This window comes from Arctopsyche grandis, chromosome 6 (assembly GCF_051622035.1).
Source record: "Arctopsyche grandis isolate Sample6627 chromosome 6, ASM5162203v2, whole genome shotgun sequence".
NCBI classification, from domain to species: Eukaryota; Metazoa; Arthropoda; class Insecta; order Trichoptera; family Hydropsychidae; genus Arctopsyche; species Arctopsyche grandis.
Window position 1 is genome coordinate 3,060,632 of NC_135360.1, and position 22,144 is coordinate 3,082,775.

Here is a 22,144-nt window from a genome sequence, read left to right on the forward strand (position 1 = left end):
GAGATCAAAAATTTTCGGACTTGAAAAGCTTCTGAAACGATATTTTAACTCTATCGTAATGGCGGAGGATCCATTTACTTATATTGATGACCAAAATGAGCAATATGGCAAAGTATGAAAACAATCGGATAAGAGGCAAACTTCCTGAATTGTAATCGTAAGTGAAACGTAAAGGAGGTATGTAAAAAGGAAAAATTCTAATGACATTATTAAAAGTTTGCTTCAGCATTGTACAAAATGCATATGTATGAAATTGGAATTATTAAAATACTATTCATTTGGGTAGAGTCTACGTTGCAGAGTTACGTCCAACTAAAATATGACAACAAAGTAAAATATGTACATCAAATCTTGTAGTAACGTTTTTTCCAATACATCCACAACATTTTAAATTTGGAAATGGACCAAAAAATGAAATATTAATTCAACAAGAATGATTAAGACTGATGGAAATATTCAAAAGCAATCAGATCCACATATTGGAGAGTAGTTTATAAGTGTATTATTCATTTTTCAAAATGAAAACTTATGTAGTGTGACTTAGCATGTTTATGTGGCGTGTTTCAATCACTTTCCCCCAAATCCTTCTTTTTCTTTTTTCTTTTAGGTTCATCCTCCGAAATACTCTCAGACTGTTTATCAGGTTGACCAAGCCATTTGTAGAATTGATCTGGTGCTTTTCTATCCAAATTCTCTAATATTAAATGTAATTCTTTCACAGGAACATCTTTGGCGAAAAGTTTGGACTTAAATGCCTCTAAAATTTTCACATAAACTTCTACTTTGGATTCTTTGCCATTGTCTTCGTCTTCTTCTTCAATTATATCAATTTCAGATGTTCTGTCTTCCACAATATCTGTAGTTAGATCAATTTCTGGACTACTTATTGGAGAACCTAGCGGTCTGAGGAATTCTATTTCAGAAATATCCTCACCTAACGATAGGTGAGCCAATAAATACCTGTTTTCTAAGGTATTTTCTTCGTTTTCTTTTAAATTTAATAGGTATACACCAGTTTGGTGTTTACACAGACTGCCAAATTGTCCTTCTTCGCATGTGCAATACCCGAGTGCTAAATCGACCTTATACGTTTTTCCAACTTGGTTCTCGCTCGGTACTTCATAATAATCATCATCCATTATGACAATCGTGTCTTCATTTAAATATCCAGCTTTTTTAATTTCAAACTGTAAATGTAGATTGCTCATTTCTATTCTTCCGTGGAAAAAATCCAAGTACTTATCAACATAATATGTCTCTATGTCAGTGCAAATTGACTCAATTAGGGAAACAGCATTGTAGGATTTATACCTTTGTAAGATAACATCTTTGTATATTCTGATTGTCATTTCAGAATAGTTGTTTGATATTCTATCATCACTGAATGCTAAACACCAAAGTTTTCTCATCTCCCAATATTTGGAAATGTATATATTCCAATCAGAATATTTCAATGATATTATATCTCTCGTTGCCGTATCGAAGGCTTCAAGATTCTGAGTTTTATTCGTTGCGTGGTAAATTTTTCTAAATAAATTAAATAATATTGGCCTGTCTTCTGTTAAAATGTCGTTTTCCGAGTCACAAAGCCACTTCCAAATCGATTGCCCGATGTGAAAGATGCATAGCAACAACTTTGCATTGGGAAAAACGCTACCCAGAGATTTTCGTTGTACTTCACTCTCATCTGTCATGAAACAGCACGGCGAGCCCAATCCACCGAAGCCAAACTCGCCGACGGCTTCTTTTAACAAAGAAAATAACGAAGTATATTCTTCTTCGGTTTGGCCTTCAGAGATGAGAACGGCCAAAGGCACAGCACCACCGGGACTCATTGTAAGAACAAAAGTGATGCTGTGCCTTTGTGCGTCACAAGATGCCGTGCTATCTACAAACACAATATCCTTAGCGCACGGCAACTTGTGAGCCCTTCTCATCAACGGAGTAATGACAACGATGGAAAAAGGCTCTATTCGCGTTTTAACGATGACGCCCTTCTCTACATAAGTTGCCATCTTGACATTTTCTTCCAATTTCTGAAAACATAAAGAAAAATTCTAATTAGATATATCGGTAAGTTTTATTTTCACGAGGAGTAAGTTCCAAGGAATGGAATATTAAAATCTGACCTTAATTAAAACTGCCCCAGTAAGTCGGCTTGACCCAAAATTCGCCCTGTACCAAGATTGGTACCAGCTTTTGACGGTCCTGTATTTAGGGAAAAATCGGGAATTCGCCAGATCTGGCTCACCTTTGAGCCTCAAAGCCATAATTTTCTTATGGTGATTACAGGCCTCCAATGGAAGTTTTTTATTATCAAAGTAAATAAGAAATTCAGATTGTCGTGAAGACACTGGTCTTAAATAGCCTAGTGCTTCGGCAGAATTTGTGGAATGTGAATGGTTGTTGCATATCGTTATAACTGTCGTCAAATCTTCCTGAAATAAAAAAGGTTTTATGTTGATAACAATAACACTATTAAATGTTGACTTTTTTCTAATGTTCTATCCTATTAAGTTTGCTTGTGTTAATAACTCGTGACAAATATGATGTGAAGAGACAATTATTTTTGCCTTTTTGCATCAGTTCATACATCGGAGAACTGTGGTCGAGTTGCAGGCAAGATACATTGACGAGGATGAGAGTTCAATACAACAACTGTTACTGTGCTCTATCCCCTATTCGTAGGTTTGTGGAACATGCCTCACTTTCAGCCCATTCTCAGGATGAGAGCAGTCTCCCTATGTTATCATCTCTCTGTCATCGAATTTTATTATTGCTGCCGCCACTCCTCACTTCTATTCATCATCATAATATTCGATGGATGGAACTGCTTCACCGACCACCATAAGTTATTTATTAATATTTCAACCCATTGATTGCCTCACTGAATAAATTATATATGTACATATATATACAGATATGTCTGCGATGAATGGGTATCCATTGCATTATCTGGAGTCGATAGATGGATGCTTAAAAAGAGTGAAAAGGACATCAAAGATGTTTTGAAGTGTGGTCCCGGAGGCGGATGCCGTGTATTCCATGGACCACAAGACGCACGAAAACCTCCATCCACAAAGAGCTGAAGTTCCAGAGAGACTCTCCACAACATGTAAGAAAAGGATTCTGTCATACTTTGGGCATATCACCAGGAAGAAGATGGTGAATCTAGAGAAGCTGATAGTCACCGGAACACTAGAGAAAGGACGTTCTCCAAAGGACCAAATTAAAGAGCTAATGGTCTGGTTCACCGGATTCCAAATAATACAAATGACCACGACGCTTTATAAGCAAACTAGGAAGAAAAAGATGTACAGAAACTACTACTCGTCACTAACAAATTCAAAATTTAATGTAAATGTAAAAGAAAAAAATGTTCAGCTCACCCTTATATGGAGATGTCTTCTTTTTGAGTCTGCATTCACATTTTTTATGTTCATTTTTATATATGCACCACAGTTCAAATTTTTCGTTTTAATTGTTGGATTTTTTGATTTTTTGTGAGAACTGTGGTGACAAACGTACGTTATCCTAAAAAGTAAAACGTAGATATCAAAAATTGAAGTTGATATTATTGAAACAATATTGAAACGGTCTAACCTGCTAACTTCACCCTTCTGGTTTTTTCCACACTTGCGTGAAATCCATTGAGTGGAGTGGAGCATGGAAAATGTATGAATCCAGTCCTTACATTCGTCAATGCTCTTCATGGCTGCATACATTTTGATGATTTTGCCGTCATCGCTTTCAACCCTGTGGCGGTATTCTTCGGGGAAACAAATGGACATGGCGAAAGGCCGCGTAAACGACTGACAAGAAACTTTTCTGCGTCGAACAAAGTAAAGCAGAACTCACACCCCCAGTGAGACAGTGAAAGCCACAGTGGTGGGGGTGGGGGGTGTATGGAGGCCAGTGGGACCCAATTTTGCGGTAGCTGCGCAAGGATTAGTGAGCGTGCGTGTGAGGGCGGGCCTACGACCCCCCCACCTAATCGCGCTGTTGCTCTGGTCGGCTTCGCTCGTGGCACCCCTTAGCGGCTGCTCGAGCATTTAGGCCTGTCGCACGGTTACCTGACAACTCGAGGATGCGCTCCAGGCATTACGTATACGGCCATCTCTTTCTCACCCCGTCTGTTCGGTTCGGTGATTACTAGTCAAATGTGAACCTGTCACAGGACAACTGGTCGCTCTAGATCGGTCACTCGTGATCATCCGTCACGCTAAAACTGGTCACACGCTAAAACTGGTCACACGCTAAAACTGGTCACGAGAAAACTGGTCACACGCTAAAACTGGTCACGAGAAAATTGGTCATACGCTAAAACTGGTCACATGCTGCGTACGGACCAAACCAACGACGATTTTGGGCCAACGTTTTAACCAGCAGGATAAAACCAGTAGCGTACAAAATATCGAAATAAAAATTAAATTTAAAAATTGAAATTAAATCTCAAAATTAAAACTATTATTATTATATTAAAATTAAATTCAAATATCAAAATAAAATTATAATCAATATATTAAAATTAAAATAAAATATTGAAAGTTAAAACAGAACATGCCCAATTTAAATAAATTTTCGAGATTGACCTAAAATTAGATCATCAACAATCACATACAGGTAATCCTCGACTTTTGTTTGTCGAAGATGTTTTGACTTACGAAGATACGCACTAAGATCGAAAAAAAATCAAAGAATTATTATTTTTACTTCCCCGTAATGCGCAGTTACTGAGCATATATCATGTGTTAGTATGGGTGACCGAGTGATGGTTTCAACCCGAGACGTTGTCGGTTTTATCAAAGGAAATTTTTTTTAGTCTTCAATTGTTTCTCTCGTCGAAATAAATCAATTAATTAAATCATTTCAGAGGTAAAATTTATCGGATAATGTCTTCAATTGTTTCTCTCGTCGAAATAAATCAAATAATTAAATCCATCTCAGAGGTAAAATTTATCGGATAATGTGTGATTATTAATTTTATTTCGACGAAAAAAAAAAAACCCTTTGACAAATCACCGACATTTTTTTTGTTAAATGTTTCATCGACGGCGGAAACACAGTAGTATGTCGTGACGACTTTTAATAAGAAATAACAACAAGGTTTTTTTCGCTCGTAATCAGAGAAATTATAATATTTCTCTGGTTGTAATGCGTATCGTCGTAATTCAAAACATTGTTGTAATTCAAAACATCAACGATGATCTAATTTTAGCTCAATCTCGCTCTTTAGCTTAATTTTGATATTTAATTTCAATTTTTTAATTTAATTTTTATTTCGATATTTTGTATGCTACTGGTTTTAAAAGTTGGCCCAAAATCGTCGTTGGTTTGGTGCGTACGGACCATTAGCGGCTGCTCGAGCATTTAGGCCTGTCGCACGGTCACCTGACAACTCGAGGTTGCGCTCCAGGCATTACGTATACGGACATCTCTTTCTCACCCCGTCTGTTCACCAAGATCTCGTTTACTATGCCATTACGCACTGGCGGATCCAAGAAGGGTGCCATGGGTGCCATGGCACCCACCTTGGATGAATTCAATTTCATATATAATTTTGATTTTTTATCTTTAAATATGCATATTATTCACAATATATTTATATTTTTACGAATATATTTTAGTTCCAAATTCCCCTTATTGTTTTTGCATATCTGCACTACCCTTTCAGATAGGGGGGCTAAGTTTAATGCTAAACGGAAGTAACCGTTCGTGCTGTTCAAATTCTCACAATTTACTCGAGAGCTCGAGATTTTAACTGATTCGAACTCAGAATCGATCACTGATCACGTTTTCATGATCTAGAAAAAATGTCTGTGCACCTGTGTGTAGGTGTATTTTGGTGATTTTTTGAACAACGTTAGTCCTATCGAACTGAAACTTAGTATCGGTTACTGAAATTCTTATCGATACGACGTATTATTAGTATGTATAATGATTTTAACTAATAAAACAATTTTGAACAAAATCCGATAACCGGAAGTAGAACTTTTATCTTATGTAAGTTTCCATACATTTGCTCTCAAATTGTATCGAAAATGCTTTCATAATCATAATGTGTATGTTTAATTATCGAATTTTGTTTTGTGACCTTCTTATATTCCTCAAATACATAGATACAGTCATGAGTTGGTTACATCCGATTTTTTTCATTTATTATTTTCAATTAGGCCAATATCAATTCTAAAATGGCCCCCACCTTGACCATTTTCTGGATACGCTAGTGCCATTACGTATGCAACCATCTCTTTCACAAACCGTCTGTTCACCGATAACAAATAGCAGAGCACCACTGTATAGCAGTTGTGCACGGTGAAATTGTTTCATATCGAGCATGGGCCGTATGCTTTGAATCATTATGCACAATGGTAGCTACGCCACTGGAAATGTTGTAGTTTCGAAGTTCCCCGCCAAAAACGGGGAACAACGATTCGTTCAACAGAACACTGCGCCGGCTCCGCGCGTCTATAATAATACTTTTTGTATTATTATAGACGCGTATATATTTAATAAGTTTGTTTCAGAGAGACACAACAACTCGTTACCGCGTCTCGAACGCATCCAACTCGCGAACACGCGTTGGATGCGTTCGTGAACGTTCGGGAACCCTCTCTCGTGGGACAAAAACGGGGAACGCCATAACGAGTGAAATCAACGCGCGAAACGCACACACTCACATTTCGACTGACACACACGGTGTTCGCGGCCGCACACGATGCGAGTGAAGAGCCCGCTTAATAAACCGAAAGAATGCGTGTACTCGAAGTATGGTAGTGTGCGAAAACCAAAGCCTGCTAGTGATTGGCGGAAGCTAGTATCGTATATCACTCTTTTACTATGTGCGTTGTGAGATAGCGTCTCTTTGGGTAGAAATCAAATTGAATATTTGCTGACCGATCAGGATATAGAACAGCAGGGGCGTCATTTCAGCTTTTCCAAGGGGGGCAAAATTTTTGACCATTAAGGAATATCCAGGGGGGGGATGTACTATATTAAAAAAATGAGTGCATATGAATTTTAACTATTTCTTTTAATCATTTTTTTATTTATATATTTTTATCAATAAAATTAATAGTAAAATTATTTTAAAAATTCGGATGTGACCAACCCATGACTTTATCTATGTGTTTAAGGAATATAAAAAGGTCACAAAACAAAATTCAAAATTCAACAACATTCCGATTGTGTGAGCATTTTAGAGTGCAAATGTAGGGAAACTTACACAAGACAAAAGTTTTTCTTCCGGTTGTCGGATTTTGTTCGAAATTTTTTTATCAGTGGCGTCATTTGGGGGGGGAGGGCAGCCGCCCCCGCCTAGATATGAACGGGATTATCCCCGTTTCTTAAGAGGGCTGTATACCCGAAACCTTCATTTTGTTGCCCTTCCTTTCTTCGATATATATGTAGAAATGATTTTTAAACGAGCCGAGCCGTATGTGTGGTTGGTCAAACTGAGACCGGATGCGTGTTGTTATGGTCACTTGTTGGAGAGCAAGCCCGAAGAGATGTGTTAATAAATACATAGTTCTGACTTAATCTGCGTTTCACTTGGAATCCTTCACATCCGGATCCTATATATATATTGAGTGAATGCGACAGTTGCGCTTCGACCAGATAATACCTATTGTAATGAACGGATTTACGCGCGTCTTTATGCAGAGGGCGTGATACGTCGTTATTCTTCCAAGAGTCAAGTTAGGTGGAAACGTGGACTAACCTTGGGATAGCTATATATGTGTATATAGTCGGGGAGGTTCCTGACTGCAAGTCGTCTGCGTTGATAACAGCTTCACCGGAAGCTGGCTCTGCGGTCTGGTCTCAGCAGCGGGAGGGGGGAGGCAGGAGACAAACTCCGTACTGCCTCGTGTGGACACAAGATGGCGATCTCTGGGCGTCTCTGAAGACGCTCGGCGGAGATGCTGGAGGGAGGTCCGTCCCGGCTGACGGCTGGATGTAGAGAGAGCGCGTCTCGCCACCTCTCGAGAGGGGTATGGTGTTTGGCGCGGTAAAGTAACTGGTGCCAACCTAAAGGTTACTACCGCTACCAACTGAAGGGACACTCGTGAGAACGTCGCGTTACACTATTTTAAATCGACAAAATCGAGGTTTCGTATTCTCCAGTTTTCTCCTCCGAAACTGGACCAATTTAAGAAAAAAATCATCATCGGTATGAGAAAGATATTTTCTATGTTTGTGTGCTCGTATTTTTTTAAAAATCAACCGTTAAATAAGCACGCTGGACTCTTTTCGTGGGTGTAAAACAGAGGCGATTTTATAGATGTTTGGAGGCTCCTAGCTCCTATAAAAAATAACTAATCAAAAAAATGAAACCACAAAAACATGCCTATGGTGGATATATCCATAGCATATTAAAAAATAAGTTCTCTAGTGTCATAATTAAGGAAGGGAGAAGTGTAATACGTTTGTATGGACAAGGCGCTGGTGTCCAGCCCTCTTAATGTATTATTATGAATTTGAATTAAAATACTAAACCAACAAAAATAGAATATTGAAATTCTTTAAAACAGTGTCAGGTATAAAAACGATTTTTTCCCAGAAAAAAATGTTAACTTCCAAATATATTTTGTTTTGTTGTTTGTCTTGATTTGAAAGATTTTCATTTTTTTTAATATAATACACCCCACCCCCTAGAAAGTCATTCCTTACTAGTAAAAAAATTTAACCCGCCTGGGAAAAGCTGAAATGACACCCCTACTTTTACTCTAGAAAATTGAGGTTTTTTTTTTGTTTTTCTCGGAAACTTTTCAGCGTGTTAAACTGACATTTCATATTTACAATTATAAACTGAATGTCAAGTTATATATACAATTACACGTGTTTAATTTTTCTTCCATTATTTTTTTCGATCCTTTAAATATGTGTCCTTCACAACAAAATTTAAGTATAATTATTGTATCAATATGAAAATAAAAAAAAATAATTACATTTAATAAACCGGAAGTGTATGTATGTATGTAAGTTTTGGTTCGTAAAATCTGTGACGTTAAATTGAATAAAAAGAAAAAATGAATATTCAAATAAATTTAAATAAATCTAATAAATTTTTTACTATTAGATTAGCCATGTTTAAGCGGTTTATATTACAAATGCCGAGCGAAGCCGGGTAAAATCACTAGTTTATAATATAAAGAAGGTGGTACCAAATAAAAAAACCTTTTTGTTTTATTAAAACAATAGCATGAGAAAAAAATCATAAATTTAATGCAAAAAAGACATGTACAAGAATAAATACATTAATAAAAAATAAAAACTTTCAAAGAAGAAACGTGTTGTAATATATTATACATATATCACATATTGTAATTTCTGATTCGTACTTATAAGCAAAAATAAAAATTATTATAAGCAAAAATAAAAAAAAATAATCACCTACATATGTATATACATGGCAATCTTTATGAAGGTGATTTTGAGAAACTAAATTTTATTTAACCATTGGATTAGCCAAATTTAGTTAATTTATTCAAGAAAATATATTATGCAAAGAATGAAGACAAGAAATGGACCATTGTTAAAAAAGTCCAATTCGATAACATTTACATACTTCCAAATAATTTTAAGATATTATATGTATAAACCCTGCAATTCTGTATCCCTAATTGATTCAATTTACACTGACAAGGAGACATTTTATGAATGTATGTATACTTGGATTTTGCCCACGGAAGAATAGATGAGCAATCTTCATTTACAGTTTGATATTAAAAAAGCTGGATATTTAAATGAAGACACGCAGTCGTAACCAGCCCATGACTTTATCTATATATGTTCATATTTGAGGAATATAAGACGTATCAAAAACAAAATGCAATAATGACGCATACATGCACAAAGCGATCTTGCACACCTCACTAAATCGATCTCTCGATCACTGAACATCTGCAACCCAAAAATTCCATTCATCGAGAGTTACCCGGGCGAACTAGTGCCAGATATTCCGTATTCGCGGCTACGATTATCGTGTGCGCGATTTCAATTTGCGAAATAATCCATTTACCGACACATGTACTGGTTATGAGAACATTATCGATACACGTTTGAGCGCTTGTTGAGGGAAACTCACTCATTTCAGTTTTTCAATAATACAGAAGTTCTACACCAGTTCAGGTTTGCAGGTTCTAACCAAAAATACAAATTTCTTACCCCTGAATTATTAAATTTATTATTTTTTTATTTATTAACATGTCATTCATACGAGGACTTCCAAATGCTATCATCAACATACTTTCTAATCACGCAAAAGTAATCAGTTGTCGATTCCGAGTTCAAATCAGTCAAAATATCGAATTTTTACATGAAATTCATATATTGTTACTACGTATGTATGTAGATAGATAAAGTAAAAAGCTGGCTTTTTAAATAAATACACGATTGTTATAATGGATGATGATTATTATGAAGTACCAAGTGAAGCAGGAGTTGGAAAAACGTATAAGGTCGATTTAGCACACGTGAAAAAGGGCAATTTGACAATGTGTAAACACCAGACAAGTATAATTTGGTACACCAACAAAAACACGCTAATATATAATATAAATTAATCATGTAAAAAGATGAATGTAATTCTGCAAAGCAAATTTGGCTTATGTGATAATATCACTAATATCAAAAGTGTAAAAAGGAAAAATTCTAATGACATTATTAAAAGTTTGCTTCAGCATTGTACAAAATGCATATGTATGAAATTGGAATTATTAAAATACTATTCATTTGCATTCATAGCTACGCGTCAGAATACAAGTCAGCGAAAATGTTTCGAAAATATACAAATATACAAATATACAAATATATTTAGCGACAGTCCGTTTTTATATCTAATCTATAATTTGGAAATCTATAATTTGGAAAGAGACTTTGTATATATGTATGTATGTATCCTTGGTCGTCGTCGTCGTCCGTAGATCGGTGACGTCATCGAACACGTGATTCGATTTTTTTTTTTTTCGATCCATGGGCGCCGATTTGTTTTTTTCGATTCAATGGATTCACCCCCGCGGGGGCGCAAGGCGAGTAGTTTCATGGGGCCCCGCCAGGGGCGCCACAAGGGGCGCAGCCCCGTGGGGCCCAGCCTCATGGGGCGCAGCCCCATGCGGCTCAAAAGGGGGCGCAGCTTTATGGGGCACAGCCTTATCGGCCGCAGCCTTATGGGGCGCAACCTTATGGGGCGCAGTCTTATGGGGCGCAGCCTTATGGGGTGCTGTCTTATGGGGCGCAGCCTTAGGGGCGCAGCCTTATGGGGCGCCGCCTTATGGAGCTTAGCCGCATGGGGCCCCGAAGGGGGCGCAGCCTCATGGGGCGCAGGGGGCGCAGCCTCATGGGGCGCCGCCTTATGGGGCGCTGCCTTATGGGGCGCCGCCTTATGGGGCGCTGTCTTATGGGGCGCAGCCTTATGGGGCGCCGCCTTATGGAGCTTAGCCGCATGGGGCCCCGAAGGGGGCGCAAGGGAGCGCAGCCTCATGGGGCGCAGCCCCATGGGGCCCCGGAGGGGGCGCAGGGAGGCGCAGCCTCATGGGGCGAAGCCCCATGGGGCGCAGCCTTATGAGGCGAAGCCCTAAACGGCAACTGATCATGGGGGCGAAGCCTTAGACGGCATTAAATCATGGGGGCGGAGGGGCGAAGCCCTAAAAGGCATTAACTAAGGGGGGCGAAGCCCTAGACGGCATTCAATCATGGGGGCACGGAGGGGCGAAGCCCTAAGAGGCATTGACTAAGGGGGGCGAAGCCCTAGACGGCATTCAATCATGGGGGCGCGGAGGGGCGAAGCCCTAATAGGCATTAACTAAGGGGGGCGAAGCCCTAGACGGCATTCAATCATGGGGGCGTGGAGGGGCGAAGTCCTAATAGGCATTAAATAAGGGGGGCGAAGCCCTAGACGGAATTTAATCATGGGGGCGCGGAGGGGCGAAGCCCTAGACGGAAATTAACCATGGGGACGTGGAGGGGCGAAGCCCTTATCGGCAACTGATCATGGGGGCGAAGCCCTAGACGGCATTTAATCATGATGGCGCGGAGGGGCGAAGCCCCAAAAGGCATTAGCTAAGGGGGGCGAAGCCCTAAACGGCAGTTAATCATGGGGGCGCGGAGGGGCGAAGCCCTAAAAGGCATTAACTAAGGGGGGCGAAGCCCTAGACGGCATTTAATCATGGGGGCGCGGAGGGGCGAAGCCCTAATAGGCATTTACTAAGGGGGGCGAAGCCCTAGACGGCAATTAACCATGGGGACGTGGAGGGGCGAAGCCCTAAAAGGCATTAACTAAGGGGGGCGAAGCCCTAGACGGCATTTAATCATGGGAGCGCGGAGGGGCGAAGCCCTAAAAGGCAACTGATCATGGGGGCGAAGCCCTAAACGGCAATTGCTCATGGGGGCGTGGAGGGGCGAAGCCCTAGAAGGCAAAGGCTCAGGGGGACGCCGAGGGCGAAGCCCTAGAAGGCAAAAAAAATTTTTTTTGATTTTTTTTTTGATTTTTTTTTGATTTTTTTTTTATTTTATTTAATTATTTTTTTTTGATTTTTTTTGATTTTTTTTTTAAATTTTTAAAATTTTTTTTTAATTTTTTTTTTTTTAATTAAATTTTTAATTATGAGGCGAAGCCCTAAACGGCAACTGATCATGGGGGCGAAGCCTTAGACGGCATTAAATCATGGGGGCGGAGGGGCGAAGCCCTAAAAGGCATTAACTAAGGGGGGCGAAGCCCTAGACGGCATTCAATCATGGGGGCACGGAGGGGCGAAGCCCTAAGAGGCATTGACTAAGGGGGGCGAAGCCCTAGACGGCATTCAATCATGGGGGCGCGGAGGGGCGAAGCCCTAATAGGCATTAACTAAGGGGGGCGAAGCCCTAGACGGCATTCAATCATGGGGGCGTGGAGGGGCGAAGTCCTAATAGGCATTAAATAAGGGGGGCGAAGCCCTAGACGGAATTTAATCATGGGGGCGCGGAGGGGCGAAGCCCTAGACGGAAATTAACCATGGGGACGTGGAGGGGCGAAGCCCTTATCGGCAACTGATCATGGGGGCGAAGCCCTAGACGGCATTTAATCATGATGGCGCGGAGGGGCGAAGCCCCAAAAGGCATTAGCTAAGGGGGGCGAAGCCCTAAACGGCAGTTAATCATGGGGGCGCGGAGGGGCGAAGCCCTAAAAGGCATTAACTAAGGGGGGCGAAGCCCTAGACGGCATTTAATCATGGGGGCGCGGAGGGGCGAAGCCCTAATAGGCATTTACTAAGGGGGGCGAAGCCCTAGACGGCAATTAATCATGGGAGCGCGGAGGGGCGAAGCCCTAAAAGGCAACTGATCATGGGGGCGAAGCCCTAAACGGCAATTGCTCATGGGGGCGTGGAGGGGCGAAGCCCTAGAAGGCAAAGGCTCAGGGGGACGCCGAGGGCGAAGCCCTAGAAGGCAAAAAAAATTTTTTTTGATTTTTTTTTTTATTTTTTTTTGATTTTTTTTTTATTTTATTTAATTATTTTTTTTTGATTTTTTTTTTAAATTTTTAAAATTTTTTTTTAATTTTTTTTTTTTTTAATTAAATTTTTAATTAAATTTTTTTTTTTTTCGATCCATGGGCGCCGATTTGTTTTTTTCGATTCAATGGATTCACCCCCGCGGGGGCGCAAGGCGAGTAGTTTAATGGGGCCCCGCCAGGGGCGCCACAAGGGGCGCAGCCCCGTGGGGCCCCAGCCTCATGGGGCGCAGCCCCATGGGGATCAAAAGGGGGCGCCACAAGGGGCGCAGCCCCGTGGGGCCCAGCCTCATGGGGCGCAGCCCCATGGGGATCAAAAGGGGGCGCCACAAGGGGCGCAGCCCCGTGGGGCCCAGCCTCATGGGGCGCAGCCCCATGGGGATCAAAAGGGGGCGCCACAAGGGGCGCAGCCCCGTGGGGCCCAGCCCCGTGGGGCCCAGCCTCATGGGGCGCAGCCCCATGGGGCTCAAAAGGGGGCGCCACAAGGGGCGCAGCCCCGTGAAGCCCCGAAGGGGGCGCGGGGGGCCCAGCCTCATGGGGCGCAGCCCCATGGGGCTCAAAAGGGGGCGCCACAAGGGGCGCAGCCCCGTGGGGCCCCGAAGGGGGCCCGGGGGGCCCAGCCTCATGGGGCGCAGCCCCATGGGGCTCAAAAGGGGGCGCCACAAGGGGCGCAGCCCCGTGGGGCCCCGAAGGGGGCCCGGGGGGCCCAGCCTCATGGGGCGCAAGCCCTAATAGGCATTAACTAAGGGGGGCGAAGCCCTAGACGGCAATTAATCATGGGGGCGCGGAGGGGCGAAGCCCTAAAAGGCAACTGATCATGGGGGCGAAGCCTTAGACGGCATTTAATCATGGGGGCGCGGAGGGGCGAAGCCCTAAAAGGCATTAACTAAGGGGGGCGAAGCCCTAAACGGCAATTAATCTTGGGGGCGCGGGGGGCGAAGCCCTAAAAGGCAACTGATCATGGGGGCGAAGCCTTAGACGGCATTTAATCATGGGGGCGCGGAGGGGCGAAGCCCTAAAAGGCATTAACTAAGGGGGGCGAAGCCCTAAACGGCAATTAATCTTGGGGGCGCGGGGGGCGAAGCCCTAAAAGGCATTAACTAAGGGGGGCGAAGCCCTAGACGGCATTTAATCATGGGGGTGCGGAGGGGCGAAGCCCTAAAAGGCATTAACTAAGGGGGGCGAAGCCCTAAACGGCAATTAATCTTTGGGGCGCGGGGGGCGAAGCCCTAAAAGGCATTAACTTAGGGGGGCGAAGCCCTAGACGGCTTTTAATCATGGGGGCGCGGAGGGGCGAAGCCCTAAAAGGCAACTGATCATGGGGGCGAAGCCCTAAACGGCAATTGCTCATGGGGCGTGGAGGGGCGAAGCCCTAGAAGGCAAAGGCTCAGGGGGGCGCCGAGGGCGAAGCCCTAGAAGGCAAAAAAAAATTTTGATTTTTTTTTTTGATTTTTTAAAAAAATTTTTTTGATTTTTTTTTTGATTTTTTTTGATTTTTTTTTTATTTTTTTTTATTTTTTTTTTTTATTTTTTTTTTATTTTTTTTTTATTTTTTTTTTTAAATTTTTAAATTTTTTTTTAATTTTTTTTTTTTTTTAATTAAATTAGCTTAGTCATGTTTAAGCGGTTTATATTATAAACACCGAGCGAAGCCGGGTAATACAGCTAGTATATAATATTTGTATGTATATTTGTATATTTGTATGTAGGAAGACGTGCTTCTGCGTTCTTCCCGCTATTACTCGCTTAAACCCGGCTATTGCATGAAATTTAATCTAAAAATTTAACCATCTAATCACTTATTTTACTAATTGCATCCGAGTATAATTTAAGTGTAAAAATAAACAGACGATCGGCCGTTAACAGCGTTTTTAATATCAGTGATTGCGAAAAATTTTGTGTTAATTTTGTGTCAGTTACAAAAGCGTATACGAACGAGATACATCTCCCTACCTGAATACAAAAAAATAAGGGTCCCTGCTCGCCAGTCAAAATTCGGTCCCACAGAAGCAATAAATCTTCCACATAATTGCTTTCAGACAAAATTTTTTAACGAACTTTACTTAATAGAATAATAGCAAACAGAAACGGTGTTTCCCAACTGTCTAATAGTTCTTTTTCATATTTAATTTATATTAAAGTAATTCGTGTAATTTTATATTCTCTACTAAATTTATTATTAAAATATTAAATTGCAAACCGCACTCACATATATAAATCCGTTGTCTCCAAAGAGGCGTCTCACGATAAAGATCTGTAAAAAAGTAGTATAACAATTGCTAATCTATTATTATCATAACTAACTACTTTCACTTACAAAGTAACCCTGTTAAATGGCATGTAATAACTCATAAGTGATCCAAGTGATACCTAGGATGACTATCTGTCAAAGCTGACCACAGAGAAGAGTCTATGGCGGTAAGAACTCACTCCTTGAATGGAAATCTCTCTCAAGTACCGCCTTTTTCTCAACACATCTTGGATAAATGCGAGAAAAATAATATCCAAACCTCCAACAAGGTAAGAGTGACGATGGATGATAGCTTAGCTAATAGAAACCTGTATTTAGCCACGTACAATGTAAGAACGTTATCGAGTGAAGGAAGTGTGCTTGCATTAGAGAATGAATTAGAAAATATCAAATGGGATATAATAGGACTTAGTGAAGTAAGACGAAAACAGCAAAACCAAATAATCCTAAAAAGTGGTAACTGTCTCTACTGGAGAGGGCTACCAAATGGTAGAATAGGAGGAGTAGGGTTTCTTATCAATAAGAGAATAGAAAGAAATATTATAGAAATAAGCGACATATCGGAACGTATATGCTATATAGTATTAAGAATCTCGAGCAGGTACACTTGTCAAATCTTCCAAGTGTACGCCCCCACATCTAGCCACCCAGACGAGGAAATAGAAGACTTCTACGAAAAAATACAGGACGCATACGATAATAGCCGTCACCACTTTAAAATAATCATGGGCGACTTTAACGCAAAAATAGGACAAAAGGCAAATACTGAAAGAGCAGTAGGCAATTTTGGTACCGGCCAAAGAAACGACAGAGGCGATCGCCTCATAGAATTCGCAGAACACAACAGGCTCTTTATCACTAATTCATTTTTCAGGAAAAACACCAACAATAAGTGGACTTGGGAGAGTCCTAAAGGAGACAGAAACGAGATCGATTTCATCCTAACAAATGCCCTGCACTCCGTTAAAGACGTTAGTGTTTTAAGTAAAGTAGATATAGGTAGCGATCACAGATTAGTCCGTGCCAAGATGGCCATTAATATAAATTGCGAACGTAGGAAATTAATAAAAGGATGCAGTAACTCTCCAGATTTCGCTCAACTAAGGTCTAGGAAAAAGGAATTCGAACTCGAACTTGGAAATCGATACGGGAAATTAAACCCAGAAGCAGACATCGAGGAATTGAACACTGTAATTAGTTCGGTTCTAACCTCAACAGGTAAGAAATTAGGTGGATTCAGGAAACAGATTAAATTAAGCAAAATTTCAGCGGAAACAAAAAACCTAATTAAGCATAAAAGGAATTTAGATAGGGATAATAATAAGCAAGAATACAATCTAGTAAATAAGGAAATTAAAAAGAGAATAGTCAGGGATGTCAGGGATTTTAACAGCAAGCTAATAGAAAATACCATTAAGAATAACCGTAGCCTGAAAAAGTGCAAACAGGATCTTTTCTTAGGCAAAAACCAAATGATCGCAATCAGATCAGAGAGCGGAGTAATAATTAGGAATAGAGAAGAAATCATAGACAGAGTTTACACGTTCTATGCAAAACTATACGAGAACGACAACGGCCAATTCCCCGCTCTGGAATCGACACACGGCCAAAGGGTTCCTGCAGTATTGCCTAGCGAAGTAGAGGCCGCGCTAAAAACTGCAAAGAACGGTAAATCCCCAGGGGAAGATAATATTCCCATTGACTTACTAAAATGTGGCGGCCCCCCCCTAATTAATATCTTAGCTAGGCTTTTCAGCAAATGCATCCAGAACCAAGCTATACCAGAAGGATGGAATAACGCAACTATCATTTTAATACACAAAAAAGGCGACAAAAGCGATATCAAGAACTACCGACCCATTAGTCTACTTTCAGCGGTCTACAAGCTCTTCACGAAGGTTATTACAGAAAGGCTGAAGAATATCCTCGACGAGAACCAACCTATAGAGCAGGCAGGGTTTAGGGCAAATTTCAGCACAATGGACCACCTCCAAGTAGTTGGCGAACTAATCGAGCGCGCCAACGAATATCAACGGCCATTGTGCCTAGGTTTCGTCGATTATGAGAAAGCCTTCGATACAGTTAGTCATAATGCAGTACTTAACGCTCTAAAAACACAGGGAGTGCCGGAACCCTATGTGGGACTGTTAGCTGCAATATATAAGAATGCCACAGCTTCGGTTAAAATTTTTTCAGGTACAGATAGATTTAGCATAGGAAAAGGAGTAAGACAAGGAGATACAATCTCGCCCAAGTTATTCAATGCGGTGCTTGAGGGAGTTTTCAGGAAATTGGATTGGGATACAGCCGGAGTAAGCATCAATGGTCGCTTTTTGAGTCACCTTCGGTTCGCAGACGATATAGTTTTAGTAGCTCGTGATTCAGCTGACCTACTTATCAGACTAACACAGCTGGACAGGGAAAGTAGAAAAGTAGGATTAAAAATTAACGTAGATAAGACTAAACTAATGTTCAATAGTTATTGCATGCCTGATAGCATCCCCTTAGATGATAAACCAGTAGAAGTAGTAAATAATTATTTATATTTAGGTCAAATAATTGACATGTCTGGTAGTAAAAATGAAGAGATAAAGAGACGTATGAAATTAGGGTGGAGTGCATTTGGACGGATGAATGCTGTTTTTAAATCAAAAATGCCACTCTGCCTGAAGAAAAGGATCTTTGATCAATGCGTTTTGCCAGTGATGACGTATGGATGTGAAACTTGGACGCTGAACGCCAAGATGCAAAATAAAATCCAATGCACTCAAAGAAGTATGGAACGCTGTATGCTTGGCATAACGAGGAAAGACAGGAAGCGGAACACGTGGGTGAGAAATATGACAAGGGTAGTGGACATAGTGGATAGAGTGAAGAGATTGAAATGGCAATGGGCGGGTCACGTAGCTAGGAGGATGGACGAAAGGTGGACAAAAGAAGTGCTTGAATGGTACCCGAGAGAAGGCAAAAGAGTAAAAGGAAGACCGCAAGGAAGATGGGTGAACGAAATTAGGAAAATGTGCGGAATGAGATGGATGAGTGTTGCGCAAAACAGAGACGAGTGGAAGCGTGTTGGAGAGGCCTTCATCCAGCAGTGGATGGCGAATGGCTGTAAATGATGATGATGATGATTTGTATATATGTGACGGACGATCAACCGTCAACCAGTATGGGGAACAAAAATTTTTTTTTTTTCATTTTTTTCATTTTTTTCATATTTTTCATATTTTTCATATTTTTCAGTTTTTTCATATTTTTCAGTTTTTTTCAGGTTTTTTCAGTTTTTTTAATTTTTTTCATAATTTTCATTTTTTTCATTTTTTCAGTTTTTTAATTTTTTCAGTTTTTTCATTTTTTTCATTTTTTCAGTTTTTTCATTTTTTTCATTTTTTCAGTTTTTTCATTTTTTTCATTTTTTCAGTTTTTTAATTTTTTTCATTTTTTCAGTTTTTTAATTTTTTTCATTTTTTCAGTTTTTTAATTTTTTTCATTTTTTCAGTTTTTTCATTTTTTTTATTTTTTTCATTTTTTCAGTTTTTTCATTTTTTTCATTGCCGGGGGCGCTGGCGGCGCCGGGGGCGAAGCCCCCGGGGTGCCGAAGGCATCGGGGGGGCTGGGGGCGCCGGAGGCGTCGGCGGCGCTGGGGGCAAAGCCCCCGGGGTGCCGAAGGCATCGGGGGTGCTGGGGGCGCCGGAGGCGTCGGCGGCGCTGGGGCCGAAGGCCCCGGAGCGACGGAGGCATCGGGGGCAAAGGCGGCAGGAGGTCGGCGATGCACAAAACGTAGTTCGTAATTCGTAATCACTTCGTAATTCGTGCATCAATTTCTTTCCGAAACCAGTCGATTCAATATCTTTAACTTTATTTTTATTCGAGTTTCAATTCCTTTTCGAAACCACCCGTTGAAATCAACGGGCCCAACACTAGTTATGTATAATCGCGTTGTTGTTGGAAGAAGCTCAAGAAGGCAATAAAAAAGTACGGAGGCGTTTTGATGTGCATCCCATGTTAAAAAATAGAAAACCGAAGGAGAGTTTTGGACACTGTATAAGGAGCTTATGGATGATGGACAAAATGTTTTTAAATATTTCCGTATGAACCGATACCAATTTGAAATAAAAACACAAATCACCAAAAAAATCTACAAAATTTAAAGAAGCATTGTCAAAAAGTCATTGTCAGTCCCTAAACCATGTCGAAAGATTGAACAGCTGTCAACTGTCACTATCGATAATTGGTCCAAAACAGCAAATCGGTAGACTCATGGCACGTAATTCGCGTGTATATCTCCACGGTGGCCAAAAAGACGGATACGATATGTTGACGGATGTTGCTGTAAGGCATGAACAGAAAATGTCGGGTACTGCTGTAAGCCTGCCGTGGCGTAAACGTGACGGTTGGTATGAATATACCCATACAAAATGTACCAAAGAATACTTTTCGTACGGCCGGATACCTGCTGAAGTCGGTACGTGCCGACTAGGTATGAACAGACCTTAATTCGTACTTTGACGTTTAGAACCACGCTCGACTCGCTACTATGACAACACAACGCTTTTGACTTCTGCTTCTCTAATGAACTCAGCCAGCCACACAACCACTACTCGTGACTACATATAGTATAATCAAACGTCAAACGAAACCTCAACATAATGGTTATATGTGTGAGTGTGTAGTGCTGCCAACTTAAGCTTGTCTAATAAAACGATATTAAAAATACTGGCAAATAAAACGATACATCACCTAAACTTAGGGAAACCGTTAGGGAAGTCAAGTATCTGGGATATCTGATGACTAAAAAGCGGACCCAGAGTGCGCTGTTCATTGTTCACATGTTGTAAATGCATTGTTAAAGGTTTGTCGAACCTTTTTTTACAAAGCATTTACAATAATGGAACAATAGACGGCGCGCTTCCGGTCCTACCTCTACTGATGACGGTGACATCGAAAGACAAAGAAGAGCTATTTGTGTAAGGGCTAATATGCTGGCAAGACGGTTTTACCACTGCAATGTAGACGTTAAGAGACAATTATTTATGTCCTATTGTACTAGCCGGTTCGGTGATTACTAGTCAAATGTGAACCGGTCACATGACAACCGGTCGCTCTAGATCGGTCACACGTGATCACCCGTCACCCTAAAATCGGTCAACCAGTTTTCTCGTGACCGATTTTAGGGTGTGACCAGTTTTAGTGTGACGGGTGCTCACGTGTGACCGATTTAGAGCGACCGGTTATCCTGTGACTGGTTCACATATGACTAGTAGTCCGTTTACCGTACTAGCCTTTACACTGGAGAATTATGGACCAGATACAAGCGGGAGACGATGAGGAAGATAAAGTTACAATATAACAACTGCTACCGTGCTCTCTTCAGGGGCTGGAGCGCGTCGCAAATGTTTGTGGAACGGTATCAGATGTTTTAAATAAGCTACTATCAAGAATATATTATTAAAAAAACATAGATAAAGTAAAAATAATGTGTAACCTCGCAGAAAAACTATAATTGTGGAATCGTGAATAGATATTAAGAGGGCCGAACCCCAGTGCCTTGTCCATAAAAACGTATTAGACTTCTCCCTTCCTCAATTATGGCACTAGAGAAATTATTTTTTAATATGCTATGGATATCCACCATAGGCATGGTTCTATTTTTTTGATTAATTTGATTTTTTTGATTACTCAAAAAAATAAAAAAAATAGAACCATGCTTATGGTGGATATAAATAGCATATTAATGGTGGATATAAATAGCACATAATAGGTGGATATAAACAGCATAATTTCTCTAGTACCATAATAGAGGAAGGGAGAAGTCTAATATGTTTGTATGGACAAGGCGCTGGGGTCTGCCCTTGTAAAAATTGTACAAAAAATTTTGTGCAAAATCGAGCGTACCGGCACCTCAAAATTTAGCACTACACCACTGCGTAAGTCATAACAATTTGTAAATAGTTAAAAATTATATGTTTCAAACAGAAATTATGTATAAATAGTTAAAAACTATATGTGTAAATAGTCGATGTTTCATCAAAAATAATTTTATTAAGTATTGTTCACAAATATGTATGTAATAAAAAAAAATAAAATTAGCGGATGATTAATGCTTTTAAAGCTTTGGGCGGTCGTCCTCGCATTCTTTTCTATCCTAAAGGTATTGATTTTGCCTCTTTCGGCACATCCACAAGTTTACTCCTAATTTTTACATACCTTCTTAACGTTTCACTTACGATTACAATTCAGGAAAAAGTTTGCCTCTAATTAAACCTAACAAGTGGTTACAACTGGTGTTTTAAAAAGTACGGACAAGTACAAAGTGATGCATTTACCATCATCAATTTTATTATTTATAAGGATTAACCAAATACTGAAGTTATATTTTCGGAAATCATCAAATGACTCCCACTTTC

General features: G+C 40.5%; 2 protein-coding genes across 3 annotated transcripts in view; both read right to left on the reverse strand.

Annotated features, from left to right (window-relative positions):
• Positions 1-22,144, reverse strand: part of LOC143913567 (uncharacterized) — a 781,442-nt gene that overhangs the window by 662,878 nt on the left and 96,420 nt on the right. The window lies entirely within an intron of this gene.
• Positions 562-20,380, reverse strand: LOC143913482 (uncharacterized). 2 transcript variants are annotated; one of them, XM_077433314.1, is made up of 5 exons: positions 20,099-20,380; positions 3,604-3,812; positions 3,390-3,534; positions 2,130-2,438; positions 562-2,036 (listed from the first exon to the last, which is right to left on the reverse strand). In XM_077433314.1, the coding sequence occupies exons 2-5, from the start codon at positions 3,789-3,791 to the stop codon at positions 564-566; spliced, it is 2,115 nt and encodes a 704-aa protein (XP_077289440.1). In that variant the 5' UTR covers positions 3,792-3,812; positions 20,099-20,380; the 3' UTR covers positions 562-563. The 2 variants fall into 2 exon arrangements, with proteins under 2 accessions (XP_077289440.1, XP_077289439.1); XM_077433313.1 differs by lacking the exon at positions 20,099-20,380 and having other exon boundaries at positions 3,604-4,294.